This window comes from Dipodomys spectabilis, unplaced genomic scaffold, assembly GCF_019054845.1.
Source record: "Dipodomys spectabilis isolate Male_0828 unplaced genomic scaffold, ASM1905484v1 ptg000511l, whole genome shotgun sequence".
Classification (NCBI taxonomy): Eukaryota; Metazoa; Chordata; class Mammalia; order Rodentia; family Heteromyidae; genus Dipodomys; species Dipodomys spectabilis.
Genome location: NW_024871188.1, coordinates 513,571 through 529,305, shown reverse-complemented (window position 1 = coordinate 529,305; position 15,735 = coordinate 513,571). Strand labels below are relative to the sequence as shown.

The 15,735-nt window shown below is 53.9% G+C and overlaps 1 protein-coding gene across 2 annotated transcripts in view; it reads left to right on the top strand.

The window, feature by feature from the left end:
- Positions 1–14,959, top strand: part of Chaf1a (chromatin assembly factor 1 subunit A) — a 31,356-nt gene extending 16,397 nt beyond the window's left edge. Inside the window, exons 5-15 of one of the 2 annotated variants that reach the window (XM_042669947.1) lie at positions 1,708–1,910; positions 3,676–3,736; positions 4,060–4,128; positions 6,383–6,615; positions 6,969–7,137; positions 7,246–7,323; positions 7,672–7,764; positions 9,255–9,510; positions 10,076–10,533; positions 14,164–14,257; positions 14,495–14,959. In XM_042669947.1, the coding sequence (XP_042525881.1) occupies positions 1,708–1,910; positions 3,676–3,736; positions 4,060–4,128; positions 6,383–6,615; positions 6,969–7,137; positions 7,246–7,323; positions 7,672–7,764; positions 9,255–9,510; positions 10,076–10,533; positions 14,164–14,257; positions 14,495–14,595 (1,815 nt within the window). In that variant the 3' untranslated portion in view covers positions 14,596–14,959. Of the gene's footprint in view, positions 1–1,707; positions 1,911–3,675; positions 3,737–4,059; positions 4,129–6,382; positions 6,616–6,968; positions 7,138–7,242; positions 7,324–7,671; positions 7,765–9,254; positions 9,511–10,075; positions 10,534–14,163; positions 14,258–14,494 lie in introns of both variants that reach the window. The other variant, XM_042669946.1, reaches the window with a different exon arrangement.
- Positions 14,960–15,735: the final 776 nt, after the last annotated feature.

The window sequence follows — 15,735 nt, the reverse complement described above, 5'->3', positions numbered from 1 at the left end:
CTTTGCCACAGCCACAGCCATGTTCTATATAACAGCTTCAGGGTTGTCTCCTCTGCTTTGCCAAGCCCTCAGGTTTAGCTCAGAGCCTTGTCTAAGCTTTTATTATTAGCAGTAGCATTGTTACTACTGCTTCAATGCCCTGGCTTCCCTTAATTTGAAATCGCCTCAGAAAGGGCTAGAGTATTCACCTGCCAACTCCCAAGTTGGCATCCATGAGGGGAAAAGACTCAAGATGGCTACAGTGGTGTGATGTTCATCTTTGCAGCTTCCCGCCCTGCAGCTAAGCCCAGTGCCTCATTATCCTTCAGGCCTGACCCCTCCCCCCCCCCCCCCCCCCCCAGGGTGTCTTCCATGTCCAGGAATGACTTACAATATTTTTGGCAAGATAAAGATAAAGCAATCAACCAACCCTCTTTCTCAACACAGTGACCAGAGGTCTGTCAGGGCAGATTTATAATGTTATTTTACACATGGGGCCTGTGGTATCACACCAGATGCCCAAACTGAGTAGTCAGTTCGTGGGGTGCCGTTCTGAGGGGCACTGCCATGTGAGAAACACATCAGCAGCGCAGGCAGATGAGCTCACCTGACAATTAGGATTTGGTAACTCCTGGGGACCTAGGTTTTGTTTCATGTCCCATCTCTGCCAAATCAGGAACTAAATGATAAAATGAAAATCCCCCACATCAGAGACATCAAAGAAGCCGTTTTAATGAGACGATGCTAGTACAGCCATTTAGGTGGCTCTTTGACTTCACTTTTTCCAGAGCTGAGAAACGGTTTTAAAGAGAAATTTTGCCATGTGCTGGTGACTCACACCTGTGATCCCAGTTACTCAGGAAGCTAAGATCAAACAACTGTGGTTTGAGGCCAGCTTGAGTAGAAATGACCATGACACTGTTATCACTGTTATCTCTAATTAATGGCCAAAAAGCTGTAGCTTTTGTGGTAGAGCATCAGCCTTGAGCAAAAAGCTTAAGGATAGCACCCAGGTTCTGAGTTCAAACCCCCCCCAGGGTTGAAATCAGGATCCATTTGAGACCAGCCTGGGTAAAAGTTCACAAAACCCTATCTTAAGCAGTAGCTGTCATCACAGCTAAGTGAGAAACATAAGTAGGATCACAGTCTAGGTTGGTCCAGGCAAAAAATAAGCCCTATCTCTGAGATACACCAGAGCAAAAAGGACTAGAGATGACGTTCCATGGAGTAATAGCACCTGTCTAAGAAGTATAAAGCCCCCAGTGCATCTAGGCAAGGTGGCACATGCCTATAATCCATGGTACATTGCATTGGTAGAGATGAGGGGATCACAGGCCAGCCTGGGCAAAACGTGACTCCATCTCAACCAATGGCTGGGTGTAGTAGCACAGGCCTTGAAGAAAATCTTGGAAAAAAAAACAGAAAAAATACAAGGGGCAGAGCCGCCTGCCTAGCAAGCTGGAGGCCTTGAGTTTAATCCCAAGCATTACCACCCCAAAACAACAACAAAAACACCCTAAAAATCTGGTACCAAAAGAAATGGGAAGGATGAAGGATACCCTGCAACGGTGGGGAGCTGGGGGTGCACCCAGGGCTTCACACACTACCCACAGGTTACACTCCTTTGGACTTTGCCCAAAGTCTTGTAGAGTTTGCTCCCTTCCATCTGTCTGTGTGTTGGGTCTGCCCCTGGTGCTTGTGCAAGGCCAGTATTGACTTCTGTCATAGGATAAAGAGCAGTTGAAGGAAGAGAAGGAAAAGCTGAAGGAAGAGGCCCGTCGGGCCAAGGAAGAAGCCAAGAAGAAGAAGGAAGAAGAAAAAGAGCTGAAAGAAAAGGAACGGCGTGAGAAACGGGAGAAGGACGAGAAGGAGAAAGCAGAAAAGCAGCGGATCAAGGAAGAGAGGCGCAAAGAGAGACAGGAAGCTCTGGAGTGAGTTCCCCAAGCCAAGCATGGCCGCCGTGCCTCCCAGTTACTGGGCTTGACCCTTACCTCTTTGCTATTGTACTGAGAAGGCAAAACGGTGGCCACCAGTCCATTTACCCTCATGGGCTGCAGGGCGGGGTAATGGTGGGTAAGTTGGGCTATGTTGCCCCTGTTCCTGTCCCCATAACAAGCTTCTCCAGATCCCTTTTTCAAATTTCCTTCAAATGTGGGTATTGTCTGTGCTGGTGGCTCTCTGGCTAGTTGAGACTTGTTTATTTCTCTGTGTTCCAATTCCCATTAAAATTTTGTATTGAAGCCAGACACTGGTGGCTCACACCTGCAATCCTAGCTATTTAGGCTGAGATCTGAAGATTATGGTTTGAAGTCTCTCTAGAGCAGGGATGTCTGTAAGACTTATTTCCAATTAATCACAGAAAAAGCCACCGGTGGTGCTGTGGCTCAAGTGGTAGATTGCTAGCCTCGAACAAAAGGAGTTTAGGGACAGCGCCCAGGCATTGAGTTCAAGCCTTGGGACTGGCACACACACACAAAAAAGAATTCATATTGAACTAGACACTGCTGGACTCACTCTTATAATCCTATCTACTTAGGAAGTTGGGCTCTGGAGAATCTCTGTTCAAGACCAGCCTACTCAGAAAAGTCTACAAGACTCACTATTTAACCACCAAGAAGCCCAGCTGCAGGCAAGGCTCAAGTGGTAGAGAACTAAGTGAAAGTACAAGGCCCTGAGTTGAAGCCCCAATTGTCCCTTCCCCAGAGTAATTCATACTGAGAGGGGGTATAGTGATGCACAACTGTAACCCCAGCATTTTAGAAGGCCAAGATTGGAAGGTTGCAGTTCCAGCCCAGCCTGTGCTCTGTAGTGAAACCCTGTCTCGCAAAATTTAACTCTAGCTGGGAGGTGGCATGCATGAGGCCCTGGGTTCGATTCCTCAGCACCACATATACAGAAAAAGCTGCAAGTGGGTGTTGGGGCTTGAGTGGTAGAGCACTAGCCTTGAGCTGAAGAGCTGAGAGACAGTGCCCAGGCCCAGAGTTCAGGCCCTACAACCAACCAAAATCAAACAAAACAAAAAATTTAATTGTAGCTGGGTGCTGGTGGCTCACACCTTTAATCCTACCTACTCAGGAGGCTGAGATCTGAGGATCTTGGTTCAAAGCAAGCCCAGATAGGAAAGTCCGTGAGACTTTTTTTTTTTTTTTTTTTTTTTGGGGGGGGGGGGTCCGGTCATGGGGCCTGAACTCTGGGCCTGGGCGCTGTCCCCTCAGCTCTTCAGCTCAAGGCTAGCGCTCTACCACTTGAGCCACAGCGCCACTTCTGGCTTTTTTCTTTTTGCTTATGTGGTGCTGAGGAATCGAAACCAGGGCCTCAGGCATGCAAGGCAAGTGCTTTAACCACTGAGACACCTTCTCAGCGCTGCCGTCCCCCCCCCCCCCCCCCCAGACTCTTATCTCCAGTAAACCACTAGAAAACCGGAAGTGCCGCTGTGGCTCAAGCAGTAGAGTGCTTGCCTTCAGCTGAAGAGCTGAGGGATAGTGCCCAGGCCAAGAGTTTAAGCCCCACGACCAAAAGAAAACAAGTTCTGATTTTCGTTTTTCCTTGTTTATACTCATTACATACTTTTACGGTGGACATCAAGCCAACTTCTAGCCACTGGAGACTCAGAGCACTGCTTCCCAATCAGCACCCAACACTTCCTACCAGAACCCCAGCCCAAGGGTGGCTCAAACCTCATTTGCTCTCTCATAGGGCTAAGCTTGAGGAGAAGAGGAAAAAAGAGGAGGAGAAACGGTTACGAGAAGAAGAAAAGGTAAATTGGCTCCCCCTCCCCCCCCCCCCCCCCCCCACCTGAGAGCCGCCGTCCCGAGAGCCGCTTTTGCCTTCTTTGTCACCCCCTATCCTGTCTTGGGGAGCCAGGGGACATCCGCAGCAGCTGCCGAGTGCTGGCCCATCACACCTCCCCGGCTGCCCGTGGGATGGCGCTGGCATCCCGCCAGCCTCCCTCTAGCCAGTGGCCTTAGGAACGAACATCAAAATAATGTGTTGCTCGTCCACACTCCTGGGGTTCTCTTTTGGAGGATTAGACTGTGATCGAAAACTGCTCCTGTCTCCCCATCCCCTGCTCTGTCCCAGCGCATCAAGGCTGAGAAGGCCGAAATCACCAGATTCTTCCAGAAACCAAAGACTCCGCAGGCCCCCAAGGTGCGTAGCTTCCCCCTTTCCCTTCCCCGCACCCGGTCTGGAGGTTCAATTATTGGTCTTCTAGTTTGTCCCAAAGAGGAAAAGAGGGTCCTTTTGAATGTGCTGTTTTCAGAGGCCACCTTGGCAGGCCATGCAGGGGTGAAGGGGTGAGAGCCACTACCTGGCCTTACCTAAGAATGCAATACCACTGGGGCCAGCTCCATCCCAGCGTGGGGCCACCCTCGCAGCCCTCACCTCCTGACTGGCGCTGCTTCCTTCACCCATTCAGTGCAAGGGTGGCCGTGGGTCCTTTGCTGCTCATAGATATCTGCATAGGCTGTTGTTCACATGCAGGCCACTTGGTGGGTCTGTAGTCACTCTTGTTACAACTTGGACTCCGTGTGCTTGGTTCATTTGATCATTCACATAAACTTGGAAACATTGTGGTTCTTGTGTAAAACTACATGCTTGGACACAGTTGTCTTTTCACTTGACTGAGCTTTTTCACTCAAGACTGTGGTGCTTGCCAGGCACCAGTGGCTCATGCCTATATTCCTAGCTACTCAGAAGGCTAAGATCTGAGGATCACAGTTCAAAGCCAGCCTGGGCAGGAAAATCTGTGGCACTCTGTATCTCCAGTTAACCACCAGAAAACCAGAAGTGGCGCTGTGGTTCAAATGGTAGAGTGCCTAGGTCCAGAGTTCAAGCCCCTCAACCACCACCACCATCTCCCCCCCCCCACCCCCCCCCCCCCAAAAAAAAAAAAAAAGTCTGTGGTACTCTACCACTTTTGAGCCACATCTTTGTTTCTGGCTGTTTGCTTATTAATTAAAGATAAGGGTCTCACACACTTTCCTGCCTGGGTTGGCTTTGAACCATGATCCTCAGATCTCAGCCTCCTGAGTAGCTAGGATTATAGGTATGAGCCTCTTTGACACTTGTGAGCATGGTTTTGGACAATCGGTGGCCCAAACCCACCTGGCACCTGCACATCCTTTCCTTCACCCAGAAGGGACCTTGCTCAGCAGGGGACACCCACATGGGCAGAACTGTTGGCTCCCAGGCCAGGGTGTGCACTGAACAGGTGCCCCACAGGTGGGGCTTCTGCCCCAGGAGCCTTCCTACTCAGTTCCTCGTGCTGTGGAGCAGCTGGCCTGAGAAACTCAAAAGAAAGGTTTACATTGGCTTCCATCATGGTGGAGCAGAATAGCTCACCTTACAACTAGGGAAAAGGATAGAAGTGGGTGGGGGTGCTGAGGTCTCAGCATCCTGTTACACCGCATCCAGTGACGCGTGCTTTCGGGGAGGCTCAGTCTAGATATTAATCCGTGGTGTCCACGGCCAGGGCTCGCACCGTCCTGTTGCCTGGGTCTTGCTGAAGGTGAGCATTCTACCACTTGAGCTACAGCACCACTTCCAGCTTGTTCTGCTTATGTGGTGCTGAGGAATCGAACCCAGGGCCTCACGAATGCAAAGCAAGCACTCTACCACAGAGCCACCTTCCCAGCCCAGTGTTTTGTTTCTCATGTCACCATTTTTATTCTTCAACAACTGGCTATGCTCTGTTGTTGTAAATACATTCTCTTAATTTTTTCTCCTATTTTCTTTAAAAAAAAAGCTTAATTTTTGTTTTTTCATTTGGCTTGGTATCACCAGAATGTGTGGTGCCCGGGGCGGGGGCCAGGGCCCTCACCTGTCCGCTGTGCTGACCATGTTCCAGGCCCTCTGTCATCTCTGTCATGAAGACCTCTGCTGGTGCTGGGCTCAGATCTGCTCATTCTGCGGGTGCCTGGCCCCCACCATTTCCCAGGCGTTCTATGGGTATGGCCGCCCGTGAGGTCTAGTTTTCTCCTGAGCCTGTGCACATCCCAGCAGTGGCCTTTCCTCTTGTCCCCCAGCATTGTCTTCCATTGCTGCCAGCTTTGGTACCACAGCTAATGGGGTCAGAAAGAAGGGTTCAGATCACCCCAACACTGAGGTGAGACTGAGAAATGAGACCTGATGTATAATCATCCTGTTTGACCTTGACCACTCTGCTCAGGTCTTTGCTGCCCGTTCACTCAGCCAGGAGAAATGGAGGAATAATTTATCCATAGCGTCTTCCTGTGCCGTCCAGCCTAGCTCGGGACTGCCGAGCCTCTGCTTTCACTCCTGGCTGCTGGGTTGACGAGTGTACACGCCTGCCCAGTGGAGCCATTGCCCTTGACCTCTGTGCCCTGCCAGGTTCTCCTGGTGCGTCCGGGCCCTTTATGCCCACTCAGCCTTTGTGTTTCAGACCCTGGCCGGCTACTGTGGGAAGTTTGCCCCCTTTGAGATTAAAGAGCACATGATCCTTGCCCCTCGGTGCCGGGCAGCCTTCGACCCGGACCTCTGCGATCGGTTAGACCAGCTCCTCCAGCAGCAGAGCGGAGACTTCTCCTTCCTGAAAGAGCTGAAAGGCCGTCAGCCCCTCAGGTCGGGACCCACTCGAGCCCACAGCCACAACGAGGACTCTGACTCGTTCAGCAGGTTAGAGCCTCTTCCAGAGGAGGAGTCAGTCCCAGGGAGCGGAGCTGAGACCCTAACCCTCACCCCACACCTCCCCCATGGCCCACTCCTGGTTCTGCTCTGCTGTTGCCAGACTCTGGCTCATGAATCCTGGGGTTTCCTGCCTCTCCTTGCTGACCCCGCTCTTCATGCTGCACCTCACAGCTTGGCTACGTGCCTTACGTAAAAGCCCCCCACCACGCTTTGGGGACAGTGGTGCTTCTGTGTAGGGCATCCCATCCATCCGGCTCTTGCTGCAGCCTGTGGGCAGAGTGGGCAGCAAGGGCAGAGTGGGTGGCGGAGGAGGCACATTCCTGAGCTCAGCTCGCCCTCAGTGATGTCATGATCGTGGAGAGCAGCAAAGTCGATGGTGTGCCTGAGCGAAGCAAGTTTGGCCGAATGAAGCTCCTGCAGTTCTCTGAGAACCACCGGCCAGCGTACTGGGGCACGTGGAATAAGAAGACAGCAGTCATTCGGCCACGGGATCCCTGGGCCCAAGACAAGGTGAGCCCTTGCAGGCCTCTCCGCCCAGCTTTCCTCACACTCCGGTTCCTTGGACGTGCTGGCTTCACCCTTCCTTTGTAACCCACGTTGCACCACTCTTTGCAGAAGCTCCTGGACTATGAGGTGGACAGTGATGATGAGTGGGAGGAGGAGGAGCCTGGGGAGTCCCTGTCCCACAGCGAAGGGGTAAGGATGGGCCACAAGCCCAGGCTGCCCAGCCACAGTACCACAGCCATACCCACTCCAAAAAGCCGAGCGCACATTGAATACCCAGGTTCCCACTCCCCTTGTACCCCCAGGCTACACGTGTCTGCTTCTGCCCAGCCCTGTGGCCCCATAGGATTCTTGCTGCCCTGTGGCAGTGTCACAGACTGCACCTGCTTCCTTTCTTTCTGTGCGCTGGCTGGACCCCAGGGCCTCGCTGGGCAGCTCCTCCGGGGAGCCGCACCCAGCCCAGCACACTCAGATGTGTGTTCATGGTGAAGCCTCCTTTGCTGTTCCCACACGTGTTCAGCTACTTCCTTTCCTCTCAAGGATGATGACGATGAAGTGGGCGAAGATGAAGATGAGGATGATGGCTTTTTTGTGCCCCACGGATACCTGTCTGAAGACGAGGGTGTGACTGAGGTGAGGATGGCAGAGGTCAGAGTACTCACCTGGGAGCGGGTGCTCTGTGGCCTCTGACCTCTGACCTCTTGACAGTGGTCCTGATCCCCACTGCAGCCAGGGAGAGCGGCAGGATGCACCCAGTAGAAGCTTCTGAGCAAAGAGGTGTATGTGCAGAAAGCGGGGGGGGGGGGGGGTGAGGACGCAACATTCTTAGGTGCCATCAACCTGTACTTCAACCTATACACCTCAGTCTTTTTTTTTTTGCTCATGGGGCCTGAACTCTGGGCCTGGGCGCTGCCCTTCGGCTCCAGCTCAAGGTTAGCGCTCTACCACTTGAGCCACAGTGCCACTTCCAGCTTTTTCTGCTTATGTGGTGCTGAGGAATTGAACTCAGGGCCTCATGTATGCAAGGCAAGCACTCTACCACTGAGCCACCTTCCCAGCCTAACACCTCAGTCTTCCACTAATGTGAGGTTTCTTTATTTTGTTTTTTTGTGCTAGGGTTTGAACTCAGGGTCTTGCACTTATTAGCATCTACAGATGCTCTGCCCATTTGAACCAATTCCCCAGTCCTTTGTGTTTTAGTTGTTTCTCAGGTAAGAATTCAGGAAAGTAGAATTAGGGGCAAGTGATAGAGCACTAGTCTTGAGCAAAAGATCAGGGACATCGCCCAGTCCCTGAGTTCAAACCCCAGGATCAACACACAACACCAAAAAAGACACAGATACAAGCTCATATTTTTGCTTGGGCCAGGCATGAGGAGATCCTTCTACCACTCCATCCAGAGTAGCTAGGATCATAGGTATGTATGTACCACCATACCCAGCTTTGTTGAGTTCATTGAGATAGGATCTCACTAACTTTGGCCTGATTTGGCCTCCAACTTCTGTCTTTCTGTCTCTGCCTCCTAACTAGCTGGGGTTAACCATTGGCTATGTCTATTGTTTGTGAAACTCCCACTGGAGATAAACTATCCCATCACCCCAGAAGACTCCCTGGGTCCCTACAGTGGTCTCACCACCCACTGCTTTCTAGTATCAGAGACACAGCTTTGAAAGTCATTGGGTGCAGCAATGAGGAGGCAACTGTCTTAGGGGAACTGGGAAGGTGGCTCAGTGGTAGGGTGCTTGCCTTGCATGTATGAGGCTTTGGGTTCAATTCCTCAGTACCACATGAGCAGAAAAAAGCTGGAAGTGGTGCTGTGGCTCAAGTGGTAGAGTGCTAGCCTTGAGCTGAAGAGCTGGGGATGGTGCCCAGGCCCAGAGGTAAGGCCCCACGAGTGACCAAAAAAAAAAAAAAAAAACTTGTCGTGGGGTCAGATTTAAAGGTCACAATGTCCTGGTGTGCCCTAGATGGCCCTTGCTTGAAGAGTGGTCTCAAGGTGGCCTTGCTCGGTGGGGTGCATTAGCCAGAGAGGCAGGAAGGGGCTTGAATGGAAATACCTGGTCAGGTGCAGACCAGACTGTCTAGAAATGGGGACGCCGGACAACCTTGTCTCCCACCTGCAGGAGTGCGCCGACCCGGAGAACCACAAGGTGCGGCAGAAGCTGAAAGCCAAGGAGTGGGACGAGTACCTGGCCAAGGGCAAGCGGTTCCGTGTCCTGCAGCCCATCAAGGTGGGCTGCGTGTGGGCTGCTGACAGTGCTTGCGCGAGCGCTGAGCTGAAGCTGCTGCAGCAATTCACGGTGTGCCTGCTGGACACCGCGCCCCCTGAGGAAGAGCGGACGCCCAAGGCTTCCAAGCGAGAGAAGAGAGACCAGCAGAGTGAGTCAGGCCTCAGGTGTCTGGGGTGGATGGGCAGGCTCACCTGAGCTGACACGGCCACAGCACTGAGGGTAGGCCCTGCAAATCCCACTCCCGGGCTGGTTTCATATCCTGAGGATGGAACCCAGGGCCTTGGCTATACTAAGCATGGCTACTGCCACTGAGCTGCACCCCAGTCTTAGGAGACAAGGTCTTGCTCTGCAGCCCACCTGGCCTCAGACTTGGATCCTCCCACCCGGGGAGTGTTAGGGTGACCGGCCTTGCCACACCCTACTCTTAGTGCGGTCTTGTTCCTGGTGGTTTTCACCACCAACCAGGCCCCAGCAGAGTGCTTGCTACAATGAGGGGGTGACACCTCCGGCCTCACCTCTCAGCTTTTCGAGTGCCCGGCAGCTAGTGGCTGAGCAAGAACCCACGGCAGCTGAGGTCCCTGTGGCAGCTCAACAGTGCTGGCCTGGGGAGCCTGCTGGGCACACATGGCCCTGGCTTATCTACCCCCTCAACCTGGCTGTGGGCATGTTTTCCCAAGTGTCTCAAGTCCTCCCTGTTCCCCCTGTCCCGCCAGTCCTGGCCCAGCTGCTCCCGCTGCTGCACGGCAACGTAAACGGGAGCAAAGTGATCATCCGGGAGTTCCAGGAGCACTGCCGTCGCGGCCTGCTGAGTCCCGGGAGCACCCCCAGTCCCCCCAGCCCCACCTCCTCCCGCCCTCCGAGCCCCAGCTCCACCGAGGAGGCCACCGCCGTGCCCTCCAAAGCCCGGCTCAAGCGGCTCATCTCCGAGAACTCGGTGTACGAGAAGAGGCCGGACTTCAGGATGTGCTGGTACGTCCACGCACAGGTGCTGAAGAGCTTCGACCAGGAGCACCTGCCCGTGCCATGTCAGTGGAGCTACGTCACCATGGAGCCCGTGGCGTCCCGGGAGGACAGTGGCAGCGTCCCGGGCCCGCCTGTGACGCTGAAGCGGAAGTCTGCAGGCAGCATGTGCATCACGCAGTTCATGAAGAAGCGCAGGCATGATGGCCAGGTGAGCCGCCAGGGCCCCTCCACACTTAGCGCACACACCCGCCCTACAGTCATCTGAGGTTGAGAAGCAGGACCCACACAGGTCCTGCCCAGTCACGTGCGCTTCCACCAGAGTTAGGGCTCGCTCTTGGGGCACAGCTGCATGGTGACCAGCCCTCCGGTGGCCCTGCGGGGCTACTCGTGCTTGCTGTCCCTTAGCGCAGTCAGTGGCAGGGTCCCCGTCTGTAGGAAGCGTGTGCACGGGGCACCTGAGCGATCACGGCACAGGAGAGGCGCTCAGAGGACGCACATCTGCTCACCGTGGCCGGGCTCTGCCGAGTGAACACCACCGCCCTGCCTGGACCTGGTGTTCTGTGGCTTTCTAGAAGCCTTCAGGGGGACAAGCTGCACAAGCCTCTCCCCACAGGAGTGGGGATAGGAGGCTGTGTGCCGTGTTTACTTGACAAAAGTAGAATAAAGTGCTCCGAGACATGGTAAAGAAATAGTTCCACAGAGGTGCTTGGCACCTTGCTGCTGCCCATGGCACATGGGTTAAGTACTATGAGCCTCCCTGCCACTGGATTTGGAGGAAGCCTCTCAGGCTTAGTGTCATGAGGCTGACCCCAGTACCTCTGGCCTGTGCACACAGTGTCCCCTAGCTTAAGAACCTTGTTGGGGCTGGGAAGGTGGCTCAGTGGTAGAGTGCTTGCCTTGTATGCATGAGGCCCTGGGTTCCATTCCTCAGCACCACATAAGCAAAAAGAAGAAAGCCAGAAGTGGTGCTGTGGCTCAAGTGGTAGAGCGCTAACCTTGAGCTGAAGAGCTGAGGGACAGTGCCCAGGCCCAGAGTTCAGGCCCCACGACTGGACCAAAAAAAAAAAAAAGAACCTTGTTAGCCAGATGCCAGTGTCTCGCGCTGGTAATCCTAGCTACTTAGGAGACTAAGATCTGAGGATTGCGGCTCAAAGCCAGCCCGGACAGGAAAGTCCATGAGACTCTTATCTCCAATGAACCACCAGAAAACCGTTAGTGGTGCTGTGGCTCAAAGGGACCTGCTCATTACCTTCTCCCCAATCTTAGAATGTGTCCAGCTGTTGCCTGGGTAGGGCTAAGCTAGGGCCCACTCAAAGTCATGATTGTGCTTAGCATTCAAGCAGGGTGTCGCCTTTGCACCCTCAGGCTTGCCCTGGGGCAGGCGCCACTTGTTGGAAGTGATCTGGAGGCCCCTTCTCCTCCCAGGGTGCGGTGAGTGCTGGTAGGGACTGTGAGGTGCTTTCCACCTCTTCCATCCTCCAGGGATGGAAATTCTGCCACTGCTAGAACAAGTCACCCGCTGGCCTGTGAGGAGTCCAGGCTCGGGGGTCAGGGATATGAGGGGTCTCAGATGTGCACATCAGGGCTTCACAGGGCCCTCGGATGGGCACAGTAGCACAGGGCCTCAGTGAAAGCCACGAGGTGCCCGCCCAGCTTGGGGCTCATCCTTGCCCTGGGGCTGGCAATGGTCTTGGGCATCAGCAGGACCTGGGGCTGCCACCTGCCTTGTAAAAGATCCAGCACAGGATTCTGTGCAGAGAAACAAAGCCAGACACTGCACGGGCAGCACCGCCACATGATCCTCAGATGTCCCAGGAGACATCTGTGTCCTGTGCCTTCCTAGATACCCTGGTTTGAGAATGCCATGTACACCGGCACTGCCCGCTGTGTAGCCTCTGCCCTCTGCTAGGCGTCCACAGAGATTGTCTCCTGTGCATGTTTGTGGGCTGAGCTTCCTCCATTTCTATGTTTTCCTTTACCTCTCAGTCCAGCTTCCAGCCCCACTGTGCCTCCAGTGATCCAGTGACACACACAGGACCTCAAGGGGCAGAGCACCTGACTAGCAAGTGCAAGACCCCAAGTTCCAGCCCCAGTACCTTGCAAAAAGAGAAAAGCAAAAGGGCAGGCCAGTATAGTGGCAGGCATCTGTGGTGCCAGCCAGCCCTGGTAACAGACCTTATGTCAAAAACAAAGGAAGACAACACTAGACATTAGTCCCATTGCTTTCCTGACCACAGTGTTTCTACTTGGGCAGGGACAGTGGTGATGGGGAAGTGACGGTTACAGCCTGTGACTTCACACAGGGTGCGTACTGCATAAGCGTGCACTGACCCCGGTGCCCAGTGGAGGCAGGACAGTGATTTTCCTCCATCAGAGGAAAATGTCCACTTCCACCAGCTCTTCCCTGCGGACACCACAGCAGCTCTTCTACTGGTCTGCCTTGGCCCCTCCAGAATTAGTGGCTGATGGGCACAGTGAGACGCTGTGGGCATTGTCCTGGAGGTGGGTGCCTGGAAAAAGGGGGCACCCCCTCTATTCCCAAGGCAGGGCTGCCTCTACCCAGAGCCGATGTGGGGCCGCCCCCTGAGCGTTGACAGGCCACGGGCAGGAAGCCTGTCATCTGTTGGCTATTGCTGATTTTGTTCTTTGCGTTTGTTGTTTGGTGGTACTGGGACTTTAACTCAAGTCCTTGTGCTTTGCCACTTGAACCATGCCCCCAGTCCTGTTTGTCTTAGTTGTTTTTCAGCTAGGGTTTTACATGTGTGCCTAATCTGGCCTGGACTGTGGTCTTCCTGCTCAGGCTTCTGACACAACAGGCATGACAGGAGAGTCACCAGACCCAGTTTTGATTGGTTGAAATGGCTCAGATGTTTGTTTTTACCCTGGCCAGCTTCAAATCTCACATGATTCCAGTGTCTCAGCCTCCCAACAAGCTAAGATCCCAGGCACTCACCACAAGGATCCCCCTCTTAGGCATACATTTGTGTGGAAGAATTTTAAAAGTGGTCTGAGACCCAGGTGCCCATGGCTCACACCTGTAATCCCTGGCTATTCAGGAGGCTGAGACCTGAGGATCATGGTTCTAAGCCAGCCTGGGCAAGAAAGTGCATGAGACTCTTATCTCCAATTGACCAAAAAAAGCTGGAAGTGGAGCTCTGGATCGAGTGGTAGAGCACCTGTCTTGAGCACAAAAGTTAGGAACAACCCCCACAGTTCAAGTCCCAGGATGAGCAAAAAAAAAGTGAGCTGCCCTCTAGAGTAAGCCTAGCTCTGTCCTTGGATGGTCCTTGCTAAGGACTGGTTGCAGAAGCACCGTGATTTCCCTCCTGCCCTGCCACGGATGCATCTCGTCCTTGGTAGGACAGAGGCCGATAATCAGAACGCTGAGACCTCTGCCGTTGCCCAGTGGCACCCCAGGCACAGCTGGTCTGGCCGGAGATCTAGGCAGCAAGGTGGGCCACTAGGGGCTTGCAAAAAGCGCGTGCTGAGATGTTTTATCAGTTCCTCTTCAAGCAGAAACCCAGAACTGTTTCTTTGGAATCCAAAGGTTTCGTCTCCTCCTTACCTAGCCTCCAGTTTTGTCCCAGCAACAAGTCCTCAGGTGGTTTTTGTAGTGAGGTGGACAGTGGTAAAGGAGAGTTCTGGAAGTTGGGAGTATAGCTCGTTTTTTTAGGGGACTCCCCCCACCTCCAGGCTTTCCCGGCCATAGGGCTCACGTATGGAGACAGAGCTGTCAAATTGGGCTGAACTGGTTTTTTTGCCCTGTGTGCAAGGAGGGAGAGGAGGCCCCAGCAGGGGTCCACCCCTTCCTGTGACGGTCTGTGGTTTCTCTGTGCAGGCAGGAGCTGGGGACATGGATGGGTTCCAGGCAGACACGGAGGAGGAGGAGGAAGAGGACAGCGACTGCATGATAGTGGACATCCCCGATGTTGGTAAGGAGGGCAGAGCCGCAGGTACAGAGGGATCACGAGCCGGGCAGAAGGCATTTCAGGGGCCCAGCCATGGGCACACCCATCAGCTGGTCACCAGAGAGGAGTCAGGGCCGGTGAGTGGGCCCCAGTACCTCCCCCCTCCCACCAGATGCACCCCCAAGAAGGTTCTTCCCCGGGGCGGGGGACCTAACCTGAGGGATACAGCTGCGCAAAGACCCTCCTCTCTGCCTCCCTCAGAAGCCCAACAGCCGTGCAGAGTCACTTCTGGAGCTGAGGGCACCGTGGGGCTGGGCACTGGTGAGAGCCTGCTGCCCGCAAACCCGCTCGGCGCCTCCTGAGGGCCCAGCACCGCTGGGTGCCCCCACCGCTGACCGGATACTTGAACTTTCTACTTGGACTCCTGTAAAGAGCACTTTGTCCTGCTTTGCTGGCCTCACCAAGGCCTGGAGAGTTTTTATATAGGATGCTTGATTCCTTTCCTTTAGACACGTGTAAAAATTTCCCAGAAAAGCTGCATATAATCTGTCCTTTAATAAAGCATTATTGCAAGGTGGTGACTCCTCCCGGCCGCCTGCTGCCCCCCCACCCCTCGGTGCTGGGGTCAAACGCCTGTAAATGAATTGAAGCAACAGGGATGCTGGGGCCTGGAGGCCAGTGCCTGGACTGATATGGAAGTGTATAAACTTATTCTCTAGCCCTGAACTGTCTTGTGTCAGATGCATCATTTCTTTGGTGAGTGTGTCTCGCTGCGGCCCAGTATGGTCTGGTCTGCTGGGAAAGCGTTGCCCCCGGTGTATAGTCCTCAATTCCTCAGCTTCCCTGGCTGCCCTGGCACAGGTGCTTCTGCCGCTCAGTCAAGTGTGTGTTCCTGAGTTCACTCATCCTCCTCCCCCCAACTCTTGTGTACATGCCTGGGCGCTGCCCTGAGTTTTTTTACTCAAGGCTGGTGCTCTCCCACTTGAGCCACAGCTCCGCTTCCAACTTTTTGCTGGTTCATTGGTGATAAGAGTCACATGGAACCAGGGCTGGTGACTCACACCTGTAACCCTAGCTATTCAGGAGGCTGAGATCTGAGGATCATGGTTCAAAGCCAGCCAGGGCAGGAAAGTCCATGAGACTCTTATCTCCAGAAAACCGGAAGTGACACTGTGGCTCAAATGTTAGAGCATTAGCCTTAAGCTGACAGTGCTAGCCTTGAGCTAAAGGACAGCGCCCAGGCCCAGAGTTCCAAGCCCCACAACCAATTTTTTTTTCTTTTTTGGGGGAGGAGGGTCCGGTTGTGGGGCCTGAACTCTGGGCCTGGGCGCTGTCCCTCAGCTCTTAGCTCAAGGCTAGCGCTCTACCATTTGAGCCACAGCACCACTTCCGGCTTTTTTCTTTTTGCTTATGTGGTGCTGAGGAATCGAACCCAGGGCCTCATGCATGCAAGGCAAGTGCTCTACCGCTGAGCCACCTTCCCAGCCCACCCTTTTTTTTTT